At 48.6% G+C, this 18,020-nt stretch overlaps 1 protein-coding gene across 3 annotated transcripts in view; it reads left to right on the top strand.

Annotated features, from left to right (window-relative positions):
- The window catches only part of Grik4 (glutamate ionotropic receptor kainate type subunit 4), a 424,337-nt gene that overhangs the window by 354,524 nt on the left and 51,793 nt on the right, over window positions 1-18,020 (top strand). For 2 of the 3 annotated variants that reach the window (XM_087905543.1, XM_048417251.3), the window contains exon 13: window positions 2,112-2,315. The exons of the other annotated variant lie outside the window; for it this stretch is intronic. In XM_087905543.1, coding sequence (XP_087761669.1) covers window positions 2,112-2,315 — 204 coding nt within the window. The remainder of the gene's footprint in view (window positions 1-2,111; window positions 2,316-18,020) is intronic. 3 annotated transcript variants of the gene reach the window in all.

The following is an 18,020-nucleotide window of genomic DNA, read 5'->3' as shown; positions in this document are numbered from 1 at the left end:
CACTATCGTCCAATTTTACAGATGACACACTCTTGGGGACCCTGCCACCCTGTTCTTTGTGAAGGAGAACTGCAGCTGGGAGGGTCGGTGTGACTTTGAAGTCCAGAGGCCCTTTGTGAGGCTACCCCATTGTCTCCAACCCCCCTGCTTCTTCAGTTGGTCCATACACTCCTCTAAACATGTATGCCCAAATTGTTGCGGTTCCACAAACCTTCCATGCCTGCTTGGAAAAGTCTTGTGACCATGACCTACAACCCTGTTCCGTCTCTGACTGGGAATGGGCCATATTCTCCTTCTTCAGGCTCCTCCCCCCAGTCTTTCAGACCCCTGCATTCCTCATTTTCAACCTTTGGTTGCCAGTGCTATTTAAGCTACATAGTTGCTCTTTCCAGTCATTCTAAGATTAGGTTCCCTCCAGAGTGGGGTCCTCCATCACTCTTGGCCTGCATCACTTCCTCCCCGTGGTACCTGTATTCTTCATGCCTCCAAGCCACTGTCTGACCTTGCCCTCACCAGCATGTTTAATCTCCAATAGTTTTTTCCCCACCCCCTGGAAAGACTGTCACTATCTCAAACCTAGTATGTCCTAGGTCTTCTTTCCTGCCCCTGTGGCATGGCCAATGTGACACCATCACTGATCGTCTATCCAGACGTCAAGGATCTTAGGACCCCCTGCTCTTTGCAGCTGACACACAGCCAGGTATCACACCAACCTTCCTGTGACTTTGTATTCTTTCATCTCTCTCCAGTCTAGCCTGAGCCACACGTGCTCGGAATCTTGTCACCTATCAAGAGAGAACCTGTCCCTGCCCCGAGTGTTCCTTGTCAGCACTTAGTATTCTTTACTGAGTTTTATGCCTCCTGCATTACGTCTCATCTGACATGCAATACCCTCATCCCAGCATCCACACCCACATTTAGCCTCTCTCATCTATTTCTCTTCTTAACCCTTTCAGCACAGCCCATGTGCCTACTACACTGGAGACGCCCAGTGGGCCACGCCCCTTCTCTCATGAACTGAGTCTGAACATGCCTTTCCCAGCCCATAATGGCCCAATCCCCACCTTTATGTCTACCAGTGTTTCCACATCTCTCTGTCAAGAGCCAAGTGCGGATCTCACTCCTCTGTGGCACTTTCTTTAGACATCTCACCAGAGTGGCCTGCCTGCTTCCCAGTGCTCTCTCCTTGGGGTACAGTTGTTTATGTGTGTGCATGATCTTTGCAAACTTTTAATCGGGGTCTCTCTATGTAGACCAGGTGGACCTTAGCCTCATGGAGACCTGCCTGCCCCTGCCTCCTGAGTGCTAGAGGCATGGGCAGGACACCTGGTTTTCCTTTTAAAACAATATATACTTTTGTATGACTTTATTTTGCTAAGTTTTAGGTACTTGGGAGTGTTTTATTATAATTATTACTGTATATTGGTTGCATATACTAATGTGTTATATTCTTATAACCATGCATGCATATATCATGCTTGATCAAGCCCCTCTCCTACCTTCCCTGTGCTCCTTTTTCCTCGCTGCCCTGGTTGATATTCTTTTTTATTTATCATTTTCCAGTTTTGACAAAGCAACAAAAACAAAACATGTGATCCATTTCTTTCTGAATCGGAGTTATTTCTTAAAACAATAACCTCAAGTTCCAGCTTTTTTTTTTCATTTTATAAATGACGTGAATTCATTCTGCTTTATGGCTAAGTAATACTCTTGTGTGTGCATCATTTTTTTGAAAAACCTATTCGCCATGTCTATATTCTTACTTATCCTGCTATCTTAGAAGTATTTTTGTATCCCTTAGCCATCGGTCTGTGGAGAGAAGGCAAAACGAGAGGGGAGCCCAGACGATGACTTGCAGTAGTGTAAAGGGATTTCACCTTGACCTTCTAGTCAGTGGGACTCATGTGCTTTCCTGATAAGAGAATGCTCTTGAGGGAACACTTCGGGGAGTAGGGAGAGGAGACAGCTAATCTCTACTCTAAGACAGCCTGGTACCCATCCCTCCTCCTTTTCCCTCAAGTCCCTGACCTTCTGTGCCCAGCCCTCCCCATCCCGCATGACTGCAATGCCAGGGCTAAGATGAGAATGACAGCTGCCCAGTTTTGCTGCAGGAAAACCCGTACTTAATGCTGAAGGGGAACCACCAGGAGATGGAAGGCAATGACCGCTACGAGGGCTTCTGTGTGGACATGCTCAAGGAGTTGGCTGAGATCCTACGGTTCAACTACAAGATCCGCCTTGTCGGGGATGGTGTATATGGCGTGCCTGAGGCCAACGGCACCTGGACAGGCATGGTGGGGGAGCTGATTGCTCGGGTAAGCAGTCCGGTGGTCTGTATTCATGTGGGGGTGGGAGGGTGATGGAGGCATGGTATGTTTCCCTTGCCTCACTTCCTTGGTCCATCATTCTTAGATCTGTCTATCAGTTCCCAGAAGCTTTAGTGGGCTGGCATGCAGCCAGGCACTGGTGTGTGCTTTAATGACCCCCACTGCTGTGATTCCTGCTCCAGGGTTCTCCCCACTCTGCCCTGGAGCAAGTTAGATTTCGACTTTGGGTTCCATTTTTAGATAATTCCTGTGCTTTGTTTGCTGTGATGGTTTGGTTGCCCATTGACACTCCCTTGTCAGAGACTGGACAGGCCCTGGGAGAGCAGAGGACACCTACACCGGCTGACTTTGGAGTGTGGGAGATGGACAGGGGAATGAGGTAATAGCAGGAGCTAGGGCAGAAGTGTCAGAGGTGGGGGTCGCAGTGATGGCTTATTTGTTATTTCTTGTGTTATTTCCCCATCATTAATGTCTGTTTACAGACCAAGAGCTGAGGTGCACCTGCATGTGTTGTTGGTTTTCAGGGTAAATGGGTGACTTGATTAGAATTCAGGTGAGCATCGTAGAATGCCAGTCTTCTGTCGGGTTATAGCCGGGTCATGGAAAGTTCTTCTGGGGAGTAAAAGTCTAATTTCCCTTGTATACACTATCAACAACTGTAAAAATTAATGAAATCGACGCTAACTCACTGTCTGCATTTCTACAGTTGAATTTTAATGGCCAGGACAGGCGAAGAGGCCTGAATGCAGAGAGCACAGGTCTTGGTCCTTAGGTGGACTTGAATCCTCGGTTCCCCTCTGTTCCTCTCTGCTCTTTCCTCCTGCAGCCTCAGCATGCACTAATGGTGCAGGGGCTCTCCGTGGAGCCTCTCTGGTCTCCTGGGAGTAGTTCTCTCCACTCCTTGCTGTTCCCACTTAACAGAAGAGCAGTCTGAAGCTGTGAGAGCTTAATGGCTTTGTTAAAACTTACACTGTATTAGTCAGTGCTGGGATTCAAGCCCAGATCCCTTTCTCCATTGAATGGTAATAATGTGCTACCCAGAGGCGTTTCCATCTTTAATGATGGCCCATGAGGTTACATTGCCTGGTGATGTCATAGGTGGTGTTTGCACACAGCAGACATGGGTTATGATGGTGGTCTCATAAGATTATGTTGACCAGTGATATCATAGGTATCTTTGTGTACTTTATGATGTTTACGCCATGACAAAAATCACCTAACAACTCATTTCTCAGAACAACGATCTCCAAGGTAATTCCTGTATGACTATAATAAGACTTTAATCCTTTCCTTGTTCCAAACTTAGAATATAAGATAACATTTTTTTAATCCCTGTCTTTGAGACTATAAATACTGCTTAGACTGTTGAAGTAGTAGTTCCTGTCAGTGACTGCACAGAGTTCTGTGTAAGTGAGAGCTACAGAAGAGGTGGTTAAGAGCTAATGAGGGAAACTGCTGAGGGCCAGGCAAGGAAGTGTAGACAGTGTCTTCAGTGCCCTGGCACCATAAACCCCAAGCAAGGAATTGCGAGCCACCCAGAGGCCCTGGGGTTCAGAGCAAACCTGTTCAAAGGTAAGGTCTTGCTCACAGATTAAGGCTGGGGATGGAAGGCCAACAGAAGCTTCAGCAAGGTCCTAGGACTTGATGGTTTGAATCAGAATGCCCACTGGGTTGGGGGTTGAGGTTTCAAATGCCCACACCATTCCCAATCAACTCTCTTTGTGTCCCATGTTTGTGGATCAGATGTGAGGTCTCAGCTATTGCCCCCGGTGCCATGCCTGCCTGCCAGCTGACATGTTCCCCACCATGGTGGTTATGGACTCTAACCCTCTAAAGGGGGCAACCATGAGCCCCCTTTAAACCCTTCCTTCTAAAAGTTGCCTAGGTCATGGTGTCAATAGAAAAATAACTAAGACATCAGGATCTTCAAGGTACGGAGCCACCCTGTGTGGATGCAGAAAGGCAAGTGATGTGTTCCCCTGATGTGTTCCCCTATAGTCCCAGAACACTCATTTTGGGACATCCCCATGAAGGCTCGACTTTGGAGTTAGCCCACGGCAGTCTGAAATGTCGAACCTTTTCTTTGCCTCTCAATGTCCTTGGTCACCTTGAGCCCAGCTCTTTAGCCCCCACAGGCTGCCTCGTGTCTGGCAGGAAGACTTCAGGGATGGAGGAGCCACCTTACAGCCATCTCCTTATTAGCCCCCTAATGAGCTGTGACATGGGCTGGCAGAGAGGGAGAAGATCCTGGGACTCAAGGACATGCATCTACATACTGAGTAACTTGGACAATCAGGCAGGGATCTTAAAATCCATCCTAGCTTCTCTTCCAACAAAAACAGTGCTGGGTCGATCTCATCAAAACTTGGGGACATTCTATTATGTAACTTGTCCATTAACTCAATGACCATTTATGTAATTCTCTAGGCACTGGAGATAACAGGAAACAACAAAAGCATGGACACTGACCGCATAACTAGGGAGTGAGGCAGAAAGTCATGGCGAATCATATTTGTGTATAATTGTGAACTACAATAAGCTCAAGGGAGTCAGAGTACATGGAATTATAGAGAACATCGAAAGAGAGTAGGTCTGGTCTAGGGAGGCGGGGACCCTGATTAGTGTTAGCTCCCCTGGAGAGATGTCTGGACTACCCTCTGGGGAATAAGTAGTTTCTCCTGGGTAAGAAGAAAAGAGCCTTTCATGTGAAAAGGTGTCTGGATGTCACTGGTACTGACCCTGGGCAAGCCCAAGCTTCTACTAAGATGCTTCCCAAAGATACAGAAGAGGTAGGCCCAGGTCCGTTCTCAAAGAACTTTGTCCCAAGCAGTACCAAAACAGAGGCTGGTGCAACCATGGCCCCCACGACACTACTGGGGCTTCAGAGTGTCCGCACTGGAGGTAATCAGATCAAATCTGTCCTTAGAGGTAATCAGATCTAATCTGTCCCTGTCACAGATGAGGCAGTACAGGGTCAAGAAAGTCAGGTTAAGTGGTACAGGTAGTAAGTGCACAGCCTGGGCTGTCTAATTTCAGTGCTCATGATCTCGGAGAGTGCAGGTCTTGGTGTCGTCTGGGTGTAAACAAAAATTTCAGCATCCACTTGCTAGCTATGTGCACTGTAGTGAGTTATTCTGCCCTTTCCCCTTGCTGTTTCACTGCACCAGTATTTACCTGAAAGGAACTTTTTGTGAAATGTTGCGCATGCACACACACACACACACACACACACACACACACACACACACTACTTATATTGGACATACAGGAAGTATCTGCATTGCCTTGTGCCAGCCACTCCAGAGAACAGAGGCTAAAGCCAAGGCCGGAGCTTGCATGCTGATTTCAAAGAGAGTAATTCCAAGAAAGCATGAGGAAGGGGTAAGGACTGTCTGGCAGGAAAGGAACAATATGACAGGGCGTGTTAGAGTGACAGCCGCCCATGGCTCTGTACAACAGTAGGTGCTTCTGATGAAACTGTTCCTCAGCAAACAGTACACAGTTGGGAGAGGGACAGGGCATCTGGTGACTCCAGCTCTCACTCCTGGGACTCATATCACAGGACCTCACTTCTTCCGCTCTTTGGTCTCTGCACAAATACCCGAGGTACCATTAAAGGAGTCGGATCCCCCAGGCACCAATGGCAGAACTGGAGAGTAGAACCATCTAGGGCACTGATATGGTGAATGGTGTGGGCCTGTGCCATGCATCCTCACTGTCTTTAAGCCTGCCTGAAATGGATGAACCCTGAAGGTTTGGACACAAAGCGGCCCTGCTTGTCCACATATCTCAGCAGCCTTAGGAAACCTCAGCACTAGAACCCAAGGCACAGAGTATAAAGAGTGAGGGTCAGCAAGAGCAGGCACCAGGTAGTCGAGAACACCATGGTGACATGGCCCCATCCACCAAGTCAGTGGGAGGCCCTGCTGAGCTCCCTCCAGGGGGAAGGGAGTGGTCTTTTGTTAGTGGCTGTAAGGCAGCCGCTATGGAGTCACCTTTCAGGAGGGATGTCAGAAATGGTGACAGGGATTCGTCAGGACCAAACAATCTCAAGAATAAGCAGAAGCTGGTTTGGTTCAGGAAGGTGTTCTGGGGCCATTTGGGCACATCAGGCTGAAAAGATGGGTGTTGAGTGTCTGTGGACAGGGCCGGCTTCCACATAGTCCCAGGCAAAAAGCTCGGGTCAAGGCAGCTGACACTTCAACAACACCGGAAATAGCATGACATTCAAGGACCCTCCCAAGGGACTCGGGACTCACTGCAGGATCTCAAAGCTTATATAGTGAAGAACAGAGCAGCTACCTGCCCAGTTGAATGAGATAGAGAGGCAGGGTTAGCTCCGGTGATGGCGTTAGAGCCTTGCCCTGTTATTTCTTCTTGCCAGGGCATATGGTGCATTCGTTGTAGGAGGGCATTTAAACGCAATTCCTGTACATGTGTGAAAATTGTCCCAGCATGACCTTCATGTAGACACCACTGGCGTTGGGAGTATTGTCGTGAATGAAAGCACAGGAAGTCACAGAAGCAGGGCCTGAGGCTCCGCACCCAGGCAGGATGGAGTCTGAGGACAGGCGGTGAGAGTGGCTGTTTGGAGAACTCTGAGTTTGCATTTGTTTTGCCCTAGTCAGCCATTCTCTGGCCCTGCTTGGGGAAAGGTAGGCACAGTCATCAGAGGGAGCACCCCCATCTAACTTGATGGTTCAGAACAAAGTACCCCGTTGGCATGCGGCCCCATGTTGGTCGAATGGCACATTTAGGTTCAAAGAGAAAAGAGCTTTGCAAGACTTAGATTCAAGGCTCATAAGCCTGGGACACCGAATAGCTCTCACCAATGACATTTTGACGAATTAAGTGTAAATGAAGCTGAAAAGCCTCGCTCCGTCTCCCCTCCTGAGAGGGGACTTTGCCAGAGACCCAGAGAGGTGCCTGTCCGTGGCCTCAATCCACTGGGAAGATTGGCCGGAGATGTTTTGCTGAACTGAAAGAAAATTCAAATAGTCCCTTGAGATCACTTTCCACCTTGAAGTCAGAGACGATTTTAACTGCAAATAGGTTATAGAATTGTACTCAGCATTCTTTAACAGAAAGAAATCGATCCAGGCCCCCAGATGCATGCGCCACTCACTCTTTACCCCCCTGTGGCAGCCATGATGCGGTAGGGGGGACATTGTGCTTAGCTCTCCCCGTGAAGGTTTGCTCCCACCATTGACTTGAATCGGGTAGAGGTGGCCTTGAATTATAACTCCACACTTCACTCATTCATCAAAATGCCTACTTTCTGTCAAGAACTGCTTAAATATGAGGAATTACCTGTGAAGGGTTTGGAATCCATTCAAAGAGGCAGACAAGAAAAGTAAGAATTACTGTAGAGTGTGACATATGATATATTGATAATAGCTGTAAGACGGTGTCATAAAGATAATGAAGGCCAACACATGACATGTTTCCGACGGAGTTGGGGACGAAACTCGTGCTTGATAGACACACACTCTACCACTGAATGACACCCTCAGTCCGCTAACATGAACTTTATCCTTTTGGGTATATGGTGGTGGTGGTATGTGTGTGTGTATGCGTACACGCCAACAACTGTGTGAGTATGGATATGAGAGGTAAGTTCAAGTGTCAGCCTTTACCTAACACTCTGCTTGAGACAGATTCTCTGTTATTCACTGTGGCAGGCCCAAAGCTTGTTTGTCTGTGAGCTTTTGGGTTCTCTCCTCTCCCCCATCTCTCATCTCACTGTAGGGGTGCACTAGGGTTATAGATTCACATGCTGCTGCTATGCCTGACTTTTCCCTTGCCTGTGTCAACCAAATCCCCATAGTAACTCAATGTTCCTATGAGGAAACTGTGTCACTAAACAGCTGAGGCGCTAAAGCAAACTCACACGGAGACCGATGGGTCTGGGAGAGTATGGACGAGGCATGGTGGTGGGTCAGAGAAGAGTACACCAAGGCAGTGACAACCGAGCAGAGGAGAAGGGAGCCTGTGCTCATCTGATTTCACTTGCTGTGGTTTCGGATACCCATCGTAAACCATGGGTCTGAAAATACAAAATGCTAGAAATAAGTCGTTCACAAATCTTAGCTTGCATGTCATTACAGATAACGTGATAAAATCTCATCTCGTGTGTCCTTGTTGGCTAGGAGATGAGTCATCTTTGTGCTTTGCATATCCACACTGTATATGCTACCCCCCCTTAGTCACTAACAGTCATCTGGATTATGAACTGTGTATAATTCTGGCATTCCTGTTGCCTTTAGCTCCTTCTTTTACTTAACAATGTCCCCAAAGCACAACAGTGGTGAGAGTGGTAATTCAAATGTGTCAAAGATAGGCCTTTTCATAAAATACTCCCTATAGGTGAGTGGGAAAAACTCTCAACTTAATAAGGAAAAAATATTGCATTCTGTGGTGGCTAAGATCTATGGGAAGAGTGAACCCCTTGTCTTTGTGACTACGAAGGAGGAAAGAAAATGAAGGCTAGTTTGGTTCTTGTACCTCAAGCTGCAAAAGTTACAGCCTCAGTCTGTGATGGATGCTTAGTGGAGATGAGAAAACACTGTGGGGCTCGGGATTCTGCTCTCCTTCAGGCACCTGATGCATGTCTAGGAATGTGCTGCTCTCAGCTAAGTGGCAGGTAGTGAAGGACTCAAGAAGGATCATCTTGGTAGAAAGGACGTCCTCGGTTTAGTGGATGCCGAGGTTCATTTAGTACCACGTTCTTGGCTCTGGACAACCATTATCTGGCTAAGAAGAGACATAAAGGAATAGGTTATATTCAGAAGCCAGTTGTGATAGGATTCCTTATGTTTGGGTACGTAAACTACATTCAGACAGCTGGTGGAAGCTACTGACTGAAGAGTGAGCATTGTCTCAGTTAGGGTTTCTATTGCTGCGACAGGACGCCATGACCAGAAGGCCAGTTGGGAGGGAAAGAATTTATTTGGCTTATCCTTCAGCATTGCCATTGTTTATCACCGAAGGAAGTCAGGGCAGGAACTCAAACAGGCAGGATCCTGGGGGCAGGAGCTGATGCAGAGGCCATGGAGGGGAGATGCTTACTGGCTTGCTTCCCATGGCTTGTTCAGCCTGCTTTCTTATAGAACCCAGGACCAGCAGCCCAGAGATGGCGCCGCTTGCCTTGAACTGGGCCTTCCCCCACTGATCACTAAATGAGAAAATGCCTTACAGCTGGATTTCAAGGAGGCTTTTTCTCTCATGACTCAACCTTGTATCAAGTTGACACGCAAAGTCACCTAGGACAGGCAGTGAGTTTGTTGTACTTAGAGAGGAATGACAACTTGACTTTGGTCCAGAGGTTACATGGCAGGGGAGAGGATGGAAACCATGTCCACATCCTTTCATTAGACAGACACTCAGCACTTCAGGAAGATGACACAGACCTGAATGAAGCAATGCCAAAGATGCCCTAGAATCACGGAGTGGAGAGATTTCAACCTTTTGGTCTAAAACCTAGTAAACGGGGATGCTTCCATTTCATGTCATGAGTTAAGGTTGTCCTGCCTCTCAAGGAGAAGAGAAATGAGTTGGGTGGCCCAGAAAGCACTTTCTGGCTTTCTGGAATGCTTTCTTATTGTGTGTGCCAAATGTGTCCCCGCTTGCAAACCATGAGGACCTGGGAAGGGAGGCAATCCATTTTCCTTTTGCTTGATTTATTATCCACAGACAGTTGGACTAGGGAATTAAAGGGCCAGGGGCATGAACTACATCTAGGGCCACACATACCTTCCACTTCCCTCCCCCACCCAGGCTTCCCTGAATGGCACTGTCTCATTTGAATTCTCCAGAGGCTGTTTTAGGGTATTCAAGTCCTTTCAGGTGTACTTGATTAAAAGCCAATTAAAACCGTTGTGCCTGCTTCACCTCTCTGCTTCTTCTGAATGGCAGTGTAGTTGCTGGCGTGCACATGGCTTTCTCAACTTTCCCATAATCAGAAGTGAGGGCTTCATTCTGCCGAAGACCACAGCAGGAGCCCCCAGAGTCCCTGGTTTTGGTGGAAGTTCATTCATGAGCTTTCAGAACTTTTTCCCCACTCTACTTCCTTTGGCACAGTCACAGAATAGAGTGGAGTTACCTCTACCCAGACATTTGGTCACCTCTCTTCCTAGCCCAAATCTGAACAACAAAGGGGGAGAGGAGGGAGAGGGACTGGCATCTTCTGACAGGGTCAAATGCAGCTCTTGACAAGGTCAAATAAGAGTTCTAGGCTCCCTGTTGCAATTATCCGTATGTGGCTAGGATGCAGGGATTATTACCCTGTTCCACAAATGGGGACATGGAAACTTGGGGAGTTCCATAATGAACCCACATCTGGGCAGACATCATGTGGTCAGAGCTCAGATCCATACCTTCTTCATCCCCTAGTCTCATGTCCTTCCCATTGTACCCTGGGAACGTGAGAACTGGTGACCATGACACAGAATGACTCGAGTAGTGATTTCCTATCCTCTGCATCTGCTTGCTGGGATGGAGAGGAAGGAATGGGCTGGTCCAGGACCATCAGCAAGGCAGCTCTCAGGGATCTGAGAGTAACATTTGATTGACACGTGTGCCTGTAACCCTGTATCTAGAAAGTAGGGTACTGTGGTTTGAATGTAAAATGCCCCCTGACACACAGGCTGGGCTGTTGTAACTCTTGATCCCCACCTGGTAATGCTGTCCTTGGAGGTTGTAGGACCTGGGGATGTGGAGTCTAAGTGGAAGAAGTATATCCTTAGTGGTGGCCTTTGAAGATGATATCCAGACTTTGTAGGTTTTTTTTCTCTGATTCCTGGCTAGTTAGGATGTGAGAAGCAACAACCTGAGTTCCTGCCACTAAGTGTTCCAAACCATGATGGACTCTACTCTCTGAAACCATGAGCGGAAATAAACCTCCTTCCCTTAAGTGGCCTCTGTCAGGGATTTTGTCACAGTAATGAGAAAGCAAGCAGCCTGGGTGGTTCTGTCATGAGCCACCACCCTCACAGACAGACAGAGGAAATAGAGCCCTGAATGACTAATGGCTGGAAATAGATACCTTTTCTCTGGGAATTTTCCAACTGGAAGGGCAGACCAACCCCTGCTTTAATACAAGGCCCTATGGGGTAAGCGATGTAGAGAAGGACCGAAGTATACCATAGCAGAATAGAAGACTAGGAGCAGGAAGCTGTGTGACTAGGGACTGCCGTCTGGCAGGTCCTGGAGGGCAGGCATGGTCCCCCGTGCATGTTGATCACCTTACGTGAACATGAAACACAATCAAAGCACCACTAGGTTGGCAAGACAAGGTGGCAGGTGTCACGGGACAAGTCCTTCCTCAGCATTCTAGGGAGAACTTTCACTGGCAGGTTTAGAGCTACCAGGCTGTCAGGCCAAGGGTCTGACAAGAAAGCATTCTGGGGATCAGTAAACAGACTAACTGGCCGCCTAGTTTGCATCTGTCACTGTAGTAGGGCCTTGAAGAAAAGGTGAGGGTCCTGCCTCTGGAAACTCACAGGGAGGAGAACTATCCATCACGTAGACAAAAATCCATACAGGTGTGAGTACTTGTCAGAAAAGCCCAAACTGGACAAGGCTGAGTAGATATTGTTATGCCTCCTGAGGATACGCACAACTTGAACCTTCATCTCCCAGAAAATGGGCAGGACCTAACCCTTTCTCAAACTGTGGAGATTGAGGCCTAGGAAGGCAGGCAGGTTTGAGGGAAGGCCTTGAGGTCAGGCCTGTGGGCCTTCAGAACCCTGTGGGCGCTCATTTCCCATTGAACGTGTTGATAGGAGAAATCGGAAGAGGCTTGCATTTTGCTTAGGTTGGGAGCTACCTCAGCTGTTTGAGACTGGGAACTTCTCCAAATCCCAGGGGGCCTGGAGGCAGCCTGGGAAATGTATCAGAGAGTTTCTTCACTAGGATTATGTCTGCCTTCCCCACTGAGTGCCAACTCTTAAGAGGATAGAAGGGTCTGTAGAAGAAATGAGAATGTATTAATTAAGGCCCCCAAAGCCTTGTAATGGGTAACTCACTGCTTACCAGAGGAGACGGGCAGTGGGGGGTTGATCTTGGGCCAGGAGCAAGAAAGGGAGGTGAGACAGTAGTGTCTTGGTCTCCTCTAAGAATACCCTTGTCCCAGTCCCCTACCCATGGCAGAGGTGGATGTGTCACCTGAATACAGAATCCCCTGTGTACTAGGTAGAGCCTGATGTTATATATGTTTCTGAGGCAGCTCTGTTCAGGAAACAGGGACTTAGACTCTGCCTTGGTCCCCAAAGCACTTTCTCATTCACCAACCAGCTTTACAAATTCCACTTCTGGTTGCTCCTTCAGTCTGTCTCGGGGGGAGGGGGGAAGACGGGGATACTAACCATGGTCCTTGTACTCTTCCTTCCCAAGAGTCAAATGTGGTCCCTGAAACTCTGTCCTTACAGGGTCTGCTTATGAACTTCCACCCTGGGTCAATCAATACTACCTGTCCCTAGATATAGTGACACAATCCTGGTTGTGGCTTAAGTCTGAATTTCACATAGTTCACATTCTACAAACATAGAACCTTGAAGCACCGCGATGCCAGTTATATGTTGTCCAAGGAGTGAATATGGTCCCCCACCCAGCCAATGCTCTCGGTTCATTCATCACGTCCTCTGGTGTGGAGCTGTATCTATCTGTAGTAGATCTTCTTCCCTTGAAAGTGCCTGAAGCTTGTGAAGCCTCATTCCCAAAAATCTACTGGGAACGTCCACTTTTTAATATTCATATTATTACCCTTATCCCATGGGGAGTTGGGCCCAGTATATAATATGAAGCCATAGCATGAGATATATGCAAAGTGGGATCGTGTACCAAATTTACGGGAGCAGAGAAGAAAGCAAGCCATTAAGCTGGAGGGAGCCAGGCAAGGTTTTAGAGCAGAGCTAATGAAAATCAGAGCTATTGTTTATTGAACACCTAGTACCCGCAGGTATTTTTAATGAATCATTTCCTCTCTACACAATGATCTTGCAATGTAAATATTATTACTCATATTTTATAACAGAGAAGTTGAGGTTAATTTCAGTTTACCAGAGAGTCTACCTCCAAGTCACACAGCTAACAGAGTGATTGATCTTGACTTCAAAGCCGAGTCTCACAGATGCCAAAGTCATCCTCACACACTAGGATGCTTCCAAGGGAGGTGATTGTCTGCTTGGACCTTGATGGACACGTAAGGATTTGACAAGCAAAAGAGGGAATGAGCTGCAAGCAAGGAAACTGGGCAGGGTCTGAAATATGGAACATATTAGGGGTCATGGTCATCAAGAGTGCAGTGTGTCCCCATCATGGGTTGAGGGGACATCAGTAGCTTGGGGTGGTGCTGAAGACAAAGCCAGGGAAGGTCCCTAAATGACCACTAAAAGGAACCAGGACCATGTTCTGAGGAAAGTGGAGAGCCACTGGAGCTTGTTGATCTAGGAGTAGCAGGACTTGGTGTGGAAATCAACCCTAGTGCAGAGGTTCTCACACTGTGGCCCTTGCACTAGAAGCGTCAACTCCCCCTTGTCCTTGCTGGACATCCAAATTCTCATGCCCTATCCAGACTTTCTGAGTGAGAGACGTGGAGCAAGGACATCAGCCTATGAGTTAACAGCCCCACTCCGTGAGTGTGTTGCACGCTCTAGCTGGAGAACTGCTGGTCCTCAGTCCAGCTGAGCCCAACCCATCCATCCAATTGACGGTCCTGGGCACGAGATGGTCTCAAACTCAGCTGGACCATGGCAGCAATGTTTTCCAAAGTTAAAATGAACTGTGTTTGTTTTTTGCTGTTTTGTTTTGGATTTTTTTTGTTGTATTTTGCTTTGTTTTGTTTTTCAAGACAGGGTTTCTCTGTGTAACCACCCTGGCTGTCCTGGAATTAGCTCTCTAAACCAGGCTGGCACTGAACTCACCTGATCCGCCTGCCTCTGCCTCCCAAATGCAGGAATTAAAGTAAAGGCAGCAACTCTCACCCCCAGTTCAGTGCTCAGTTATTGAATGTGTTAAGAACAGGGAGGTGGGGGTGGAGTGAAGAGTCCAGGCTTCCTCCTGGTCTCTATTTTGGACGGCAGATGGGTGGGAGATCCTGTCGGAGTGTGCGGTAAAGAGATGCTGTAGATCAGTGGTGAGTCGATGCCGTGGGTACAGCAGCCAGCAAGGAGGGCAAGGAAGGCAGCGAACAAGCAGCGCAAGCTCCCGTTCTGAAGCTGTCATCAAGAGGAGGTGGCGGAGCACTGGGAAGACTGTGTTCATAGCCCCTCCCGTCACCCCTCCCCTGCTGGCCTCCAGTGGACGTGGATAAGTCGCTGCACTCGTTCCTTTCCTCGGTGCCGTTCAAAATAACTGGCCTAAGGATCCGCTGTAGTTTACGGCGATGGGGAAAGGATGGTGAACTGGCTGCACAGTGGCAGGAGAATGGGGAGAAGCCTCTCACACCCGGGCAGTTCAGAAAGCAGAGAACTTGGGTCAGGACTAGAGGCAGATATAAAACCTCCCAGGCCAGCCCCCCGTGGCCCAGTTCTGAGGGCTGTCAGAAATGCTCAAATATCCCAGCTTTCCCTTGCCCAGTGGGAGGGACCTCAGCCATTAAATCTGCTATGGTGGCTCCCTGCTCTGTCCAGAAGACCACTCCTGCCCATCCCTCACTTCCCTGTGAATCCCAAATGTACCCCTTCCTCTGTCCTTGCCATTGCTGTTGGTTCTTTGCTTGCTTTTTGCTGTGGCTTGGTTTCCCTGGCCCACAGGTTCCAAAGAGAATCATGACGTGCTCTAGGAGCCTGATTCACATATGGTATTTCTTGCTGTTCTATGGTTGTCAGGAGCACCCAATCTCTCTCTCTCTCTCTCTCTCTCTCTCTCACACACACACACACACACACACACGCATGCGCATCAACATGTAGTCGGACTTGGATTGGTGGTACCGGTGGTAATTTTGTCACCTACAAAATTACAAAGGAGCAGCCATCCCCCAAATCCCACAGGACTAGGAATCTTTCCTTGTCTTTCAGAGCCCTCACCTAGGTCCCCAGCTCCCTGTCAAGCCTCTGCCTATACCTGCATATGCATTTGCTATCCAGGCAGGGGGAAGAAATAAGGCTGAGTCCCTTGAGAGAGCAGCATGCGGCTGGGTCAGTGGATTTGAGCTGCTAGGGAAAGCGCTATTGGCTTTTGGCAGGCAAGTTCCTACTCAGATCCAGGAGACATACCGAGCAACCTGCTGTGTCCCAGATGGCAGTGGAATGTGGCTGCCAGAGAGGTGAGAGAGCAAGACCAGGGGTCAGCAGGAGCAGTAGGCATGCATGCGCCCAAGGTCAGTCTGGCCAGTGATCAAAATGGGAAGCGTAGAAGGAAATAAAGATGCAAGACTTGGCCCTGGAAACCCCCACAGGAGTGGTCCACAGAGAGACCACGTTCCCAGGAATGGATACTCACAGGAATGGACAGAGGAAAGAAGCAGGGTTTCAAGATTGAAACCTACATCTGAATAAGAGCAATGGAGTTTATGAAGCACTTATCCAGGCTGGACCTTGTCTATTCCCTTGTTGGATCTTCATGGCAAACTCAGAAACTAGAAAAGGATTATCATTCATTATTTACTTATGGAGACACATGTCAATGAGGCTAAGTGACTCGCCCCAGGGACCCTGACAGCTCTCCGGCCTATTGTCAGGTAGGACCAGGGAGCAGTTCATAAATGCTGCTGGGAGCAACACTTGTCTTCTCTGGTTCTGAGAAGACTCCACTAGGTTGGGGACAGTGAGTCCTGGGGGTGGGGGGGTGACTGCAGGTCCTAGAGAAGAGACCAGACTCCCCTGGGGCCTTGCTGGATGCTCACAGCAGGCAGCGTTGGCTCCTTTTGGTTTTGCACAGACTGTTCAACTGTTTAGACCAGATGCGGCATCTGGACCGTCTCCAGTTAAGATTCCAGTTGTTCACTTTGCCTCTTCTTTAGAAGTCACCAGATGTTGAGCAGAAACACATCACACCTGCATTTCCCACTCCCTACCCATGCGAAGTCAACAGGGGAGGGCGTGGCACAATGAGCAACACCCCACAGTCCTCTTTCATCTCACTAGCATTTACTTTATAGAGCCAGCAGTGTCCCATGTCACATATGTCTCTGTTGTACTTGGGTAACCCTGCCAATTTTAAAGAGAAAAAAATGGGGCTGCAGAGTCATCTCAGCGGGTAAGAGTGCCTACTGCCCCTGTCGTGAAGACCAGAATGCAGATCTCAGCACCTAGGAAACAAAAGTTCCATAAGTGCCTATACATGGGGTACCTTCAGGTGGGCCAGAGACAGTAGAAATGAGAGCTTGTTTTCCCATGAGTGAATAGTGAGTAGCGTAGTAGCGTGTTGGTTTCCCAAGCTCAGGGAGACAGACACAGACTCTGCCTCAAAGGAACAGGGGGTGCGGTAGCAGAGGACACCCAGTGCTCTTTTCTGGATGCATATGTGCCCAGGTGTGCACACCTGCACACACATATGCATACACAAAGAGACATTCACACACACACACACACACACACACACAAAATATACAAATATTTACAATTTTGTTGATTTAGATTTACAGAAAGCTGTCCAGGCTATGGATCAGCTTGAGGAACTTTGACAAGGGTATGTCTAGGTAACCACTGTCGTTATCAACACCTCAAAGGTTCCCTCCGGTTCCTTGCCCTTTTCTTCTGCTCTCCACTCTCCATATCCTTGCTCTTCAGGCTGCCACTGTCCCAACTTCACAGCACATAGCCACACACGGGAAGCCTCCTTCTCCTTGATTCTAATTAGTACGTTACCAATGTAGTATAGGTAGAGGTATAAAAGTAGTCACAGGGCTCAAGTACAACCTGAGCATGACAGCTCTGGATGTGGACTTCTTTGTCAGAAAGGCGCGGCATCTCTCTGAAGGAGACCAAGCCCACTTGCTCATCCAGAAAGAGAGACAAGGATTTCCCACAATGTCCCAGTGTTCTTCCAAAGTCTGCGGGGGCTCTTGGGAGATGCCTGCTGCCTTTGTTCATGCATGGACCAATTTGAAATGAACCCTGGGGGACATTCTTCATTTGAGCAGATTGTCCATGCCAGTTGCTCCCTCCTGGTGGCTCAGTTGCCTATCTCTGAGGCAAGCCATTGGAAGGAAAGAAGGGCTCCCGGGGGCCCCCACAGTCTTTGGGGGGCAGGGAGATCTCTGGGTGGTTTCTGTGGTGCTTACAACAGTGGGTGATAGTTCATTTCACCTAATGAAAGCAGTCCTGTATCAAGGCCGTGAATCACAGCCCTCCTAATTACAGGCCTGACAGTAAGAAGGACTGTGAAAGCTGCTACCCTGAGCTGCCGGGCCTGCCAGAGCCCCAGAGCCCCGGAAGCTGCCTGCAGGAGCTCGTCTGAGCACGCTTTCCTCAGGCCCTGGGTAGGCCTGGATCCTGTGTGACAGGGTGACAGAAGAGGGCAGACACAGTTAGCTCGTGAATGGCTCTGCTCACGGTTAGGGCTGCCGTCCTGAGCACTGATGACAGCCCCCCTTCCCCGCCCCCTGCCTCCCAGACCTTCACCAACAGGGCTGGGACACCAACAAAAGGAGAGGGCCCACAGCCGGGAATTTAGTGTCTCTAAGCACATAGCCTGATTGGAGATACCATCTCCATGTGGATTGGACAGAGCATCAGCAAGGGGGCACTT

This window comes from Myodes glareolus, chromosome 4 (assembly GCF_982192425.1).
Source record: "Myodes glareolus chromosome 4, mMyoGla1.1, whole genome shotgun sequence".
NCBI classification, from domain to species: Eukaryota; Metazoa; Chordata; class Mammalia; order Rodentia; family Cricetidae; genus Myodes; species Myodes glareolus.
Note: the sequence above shows the minus strand (reverse complement) of the source record. Positions and strands in the feature narration are given on the sequence as shown.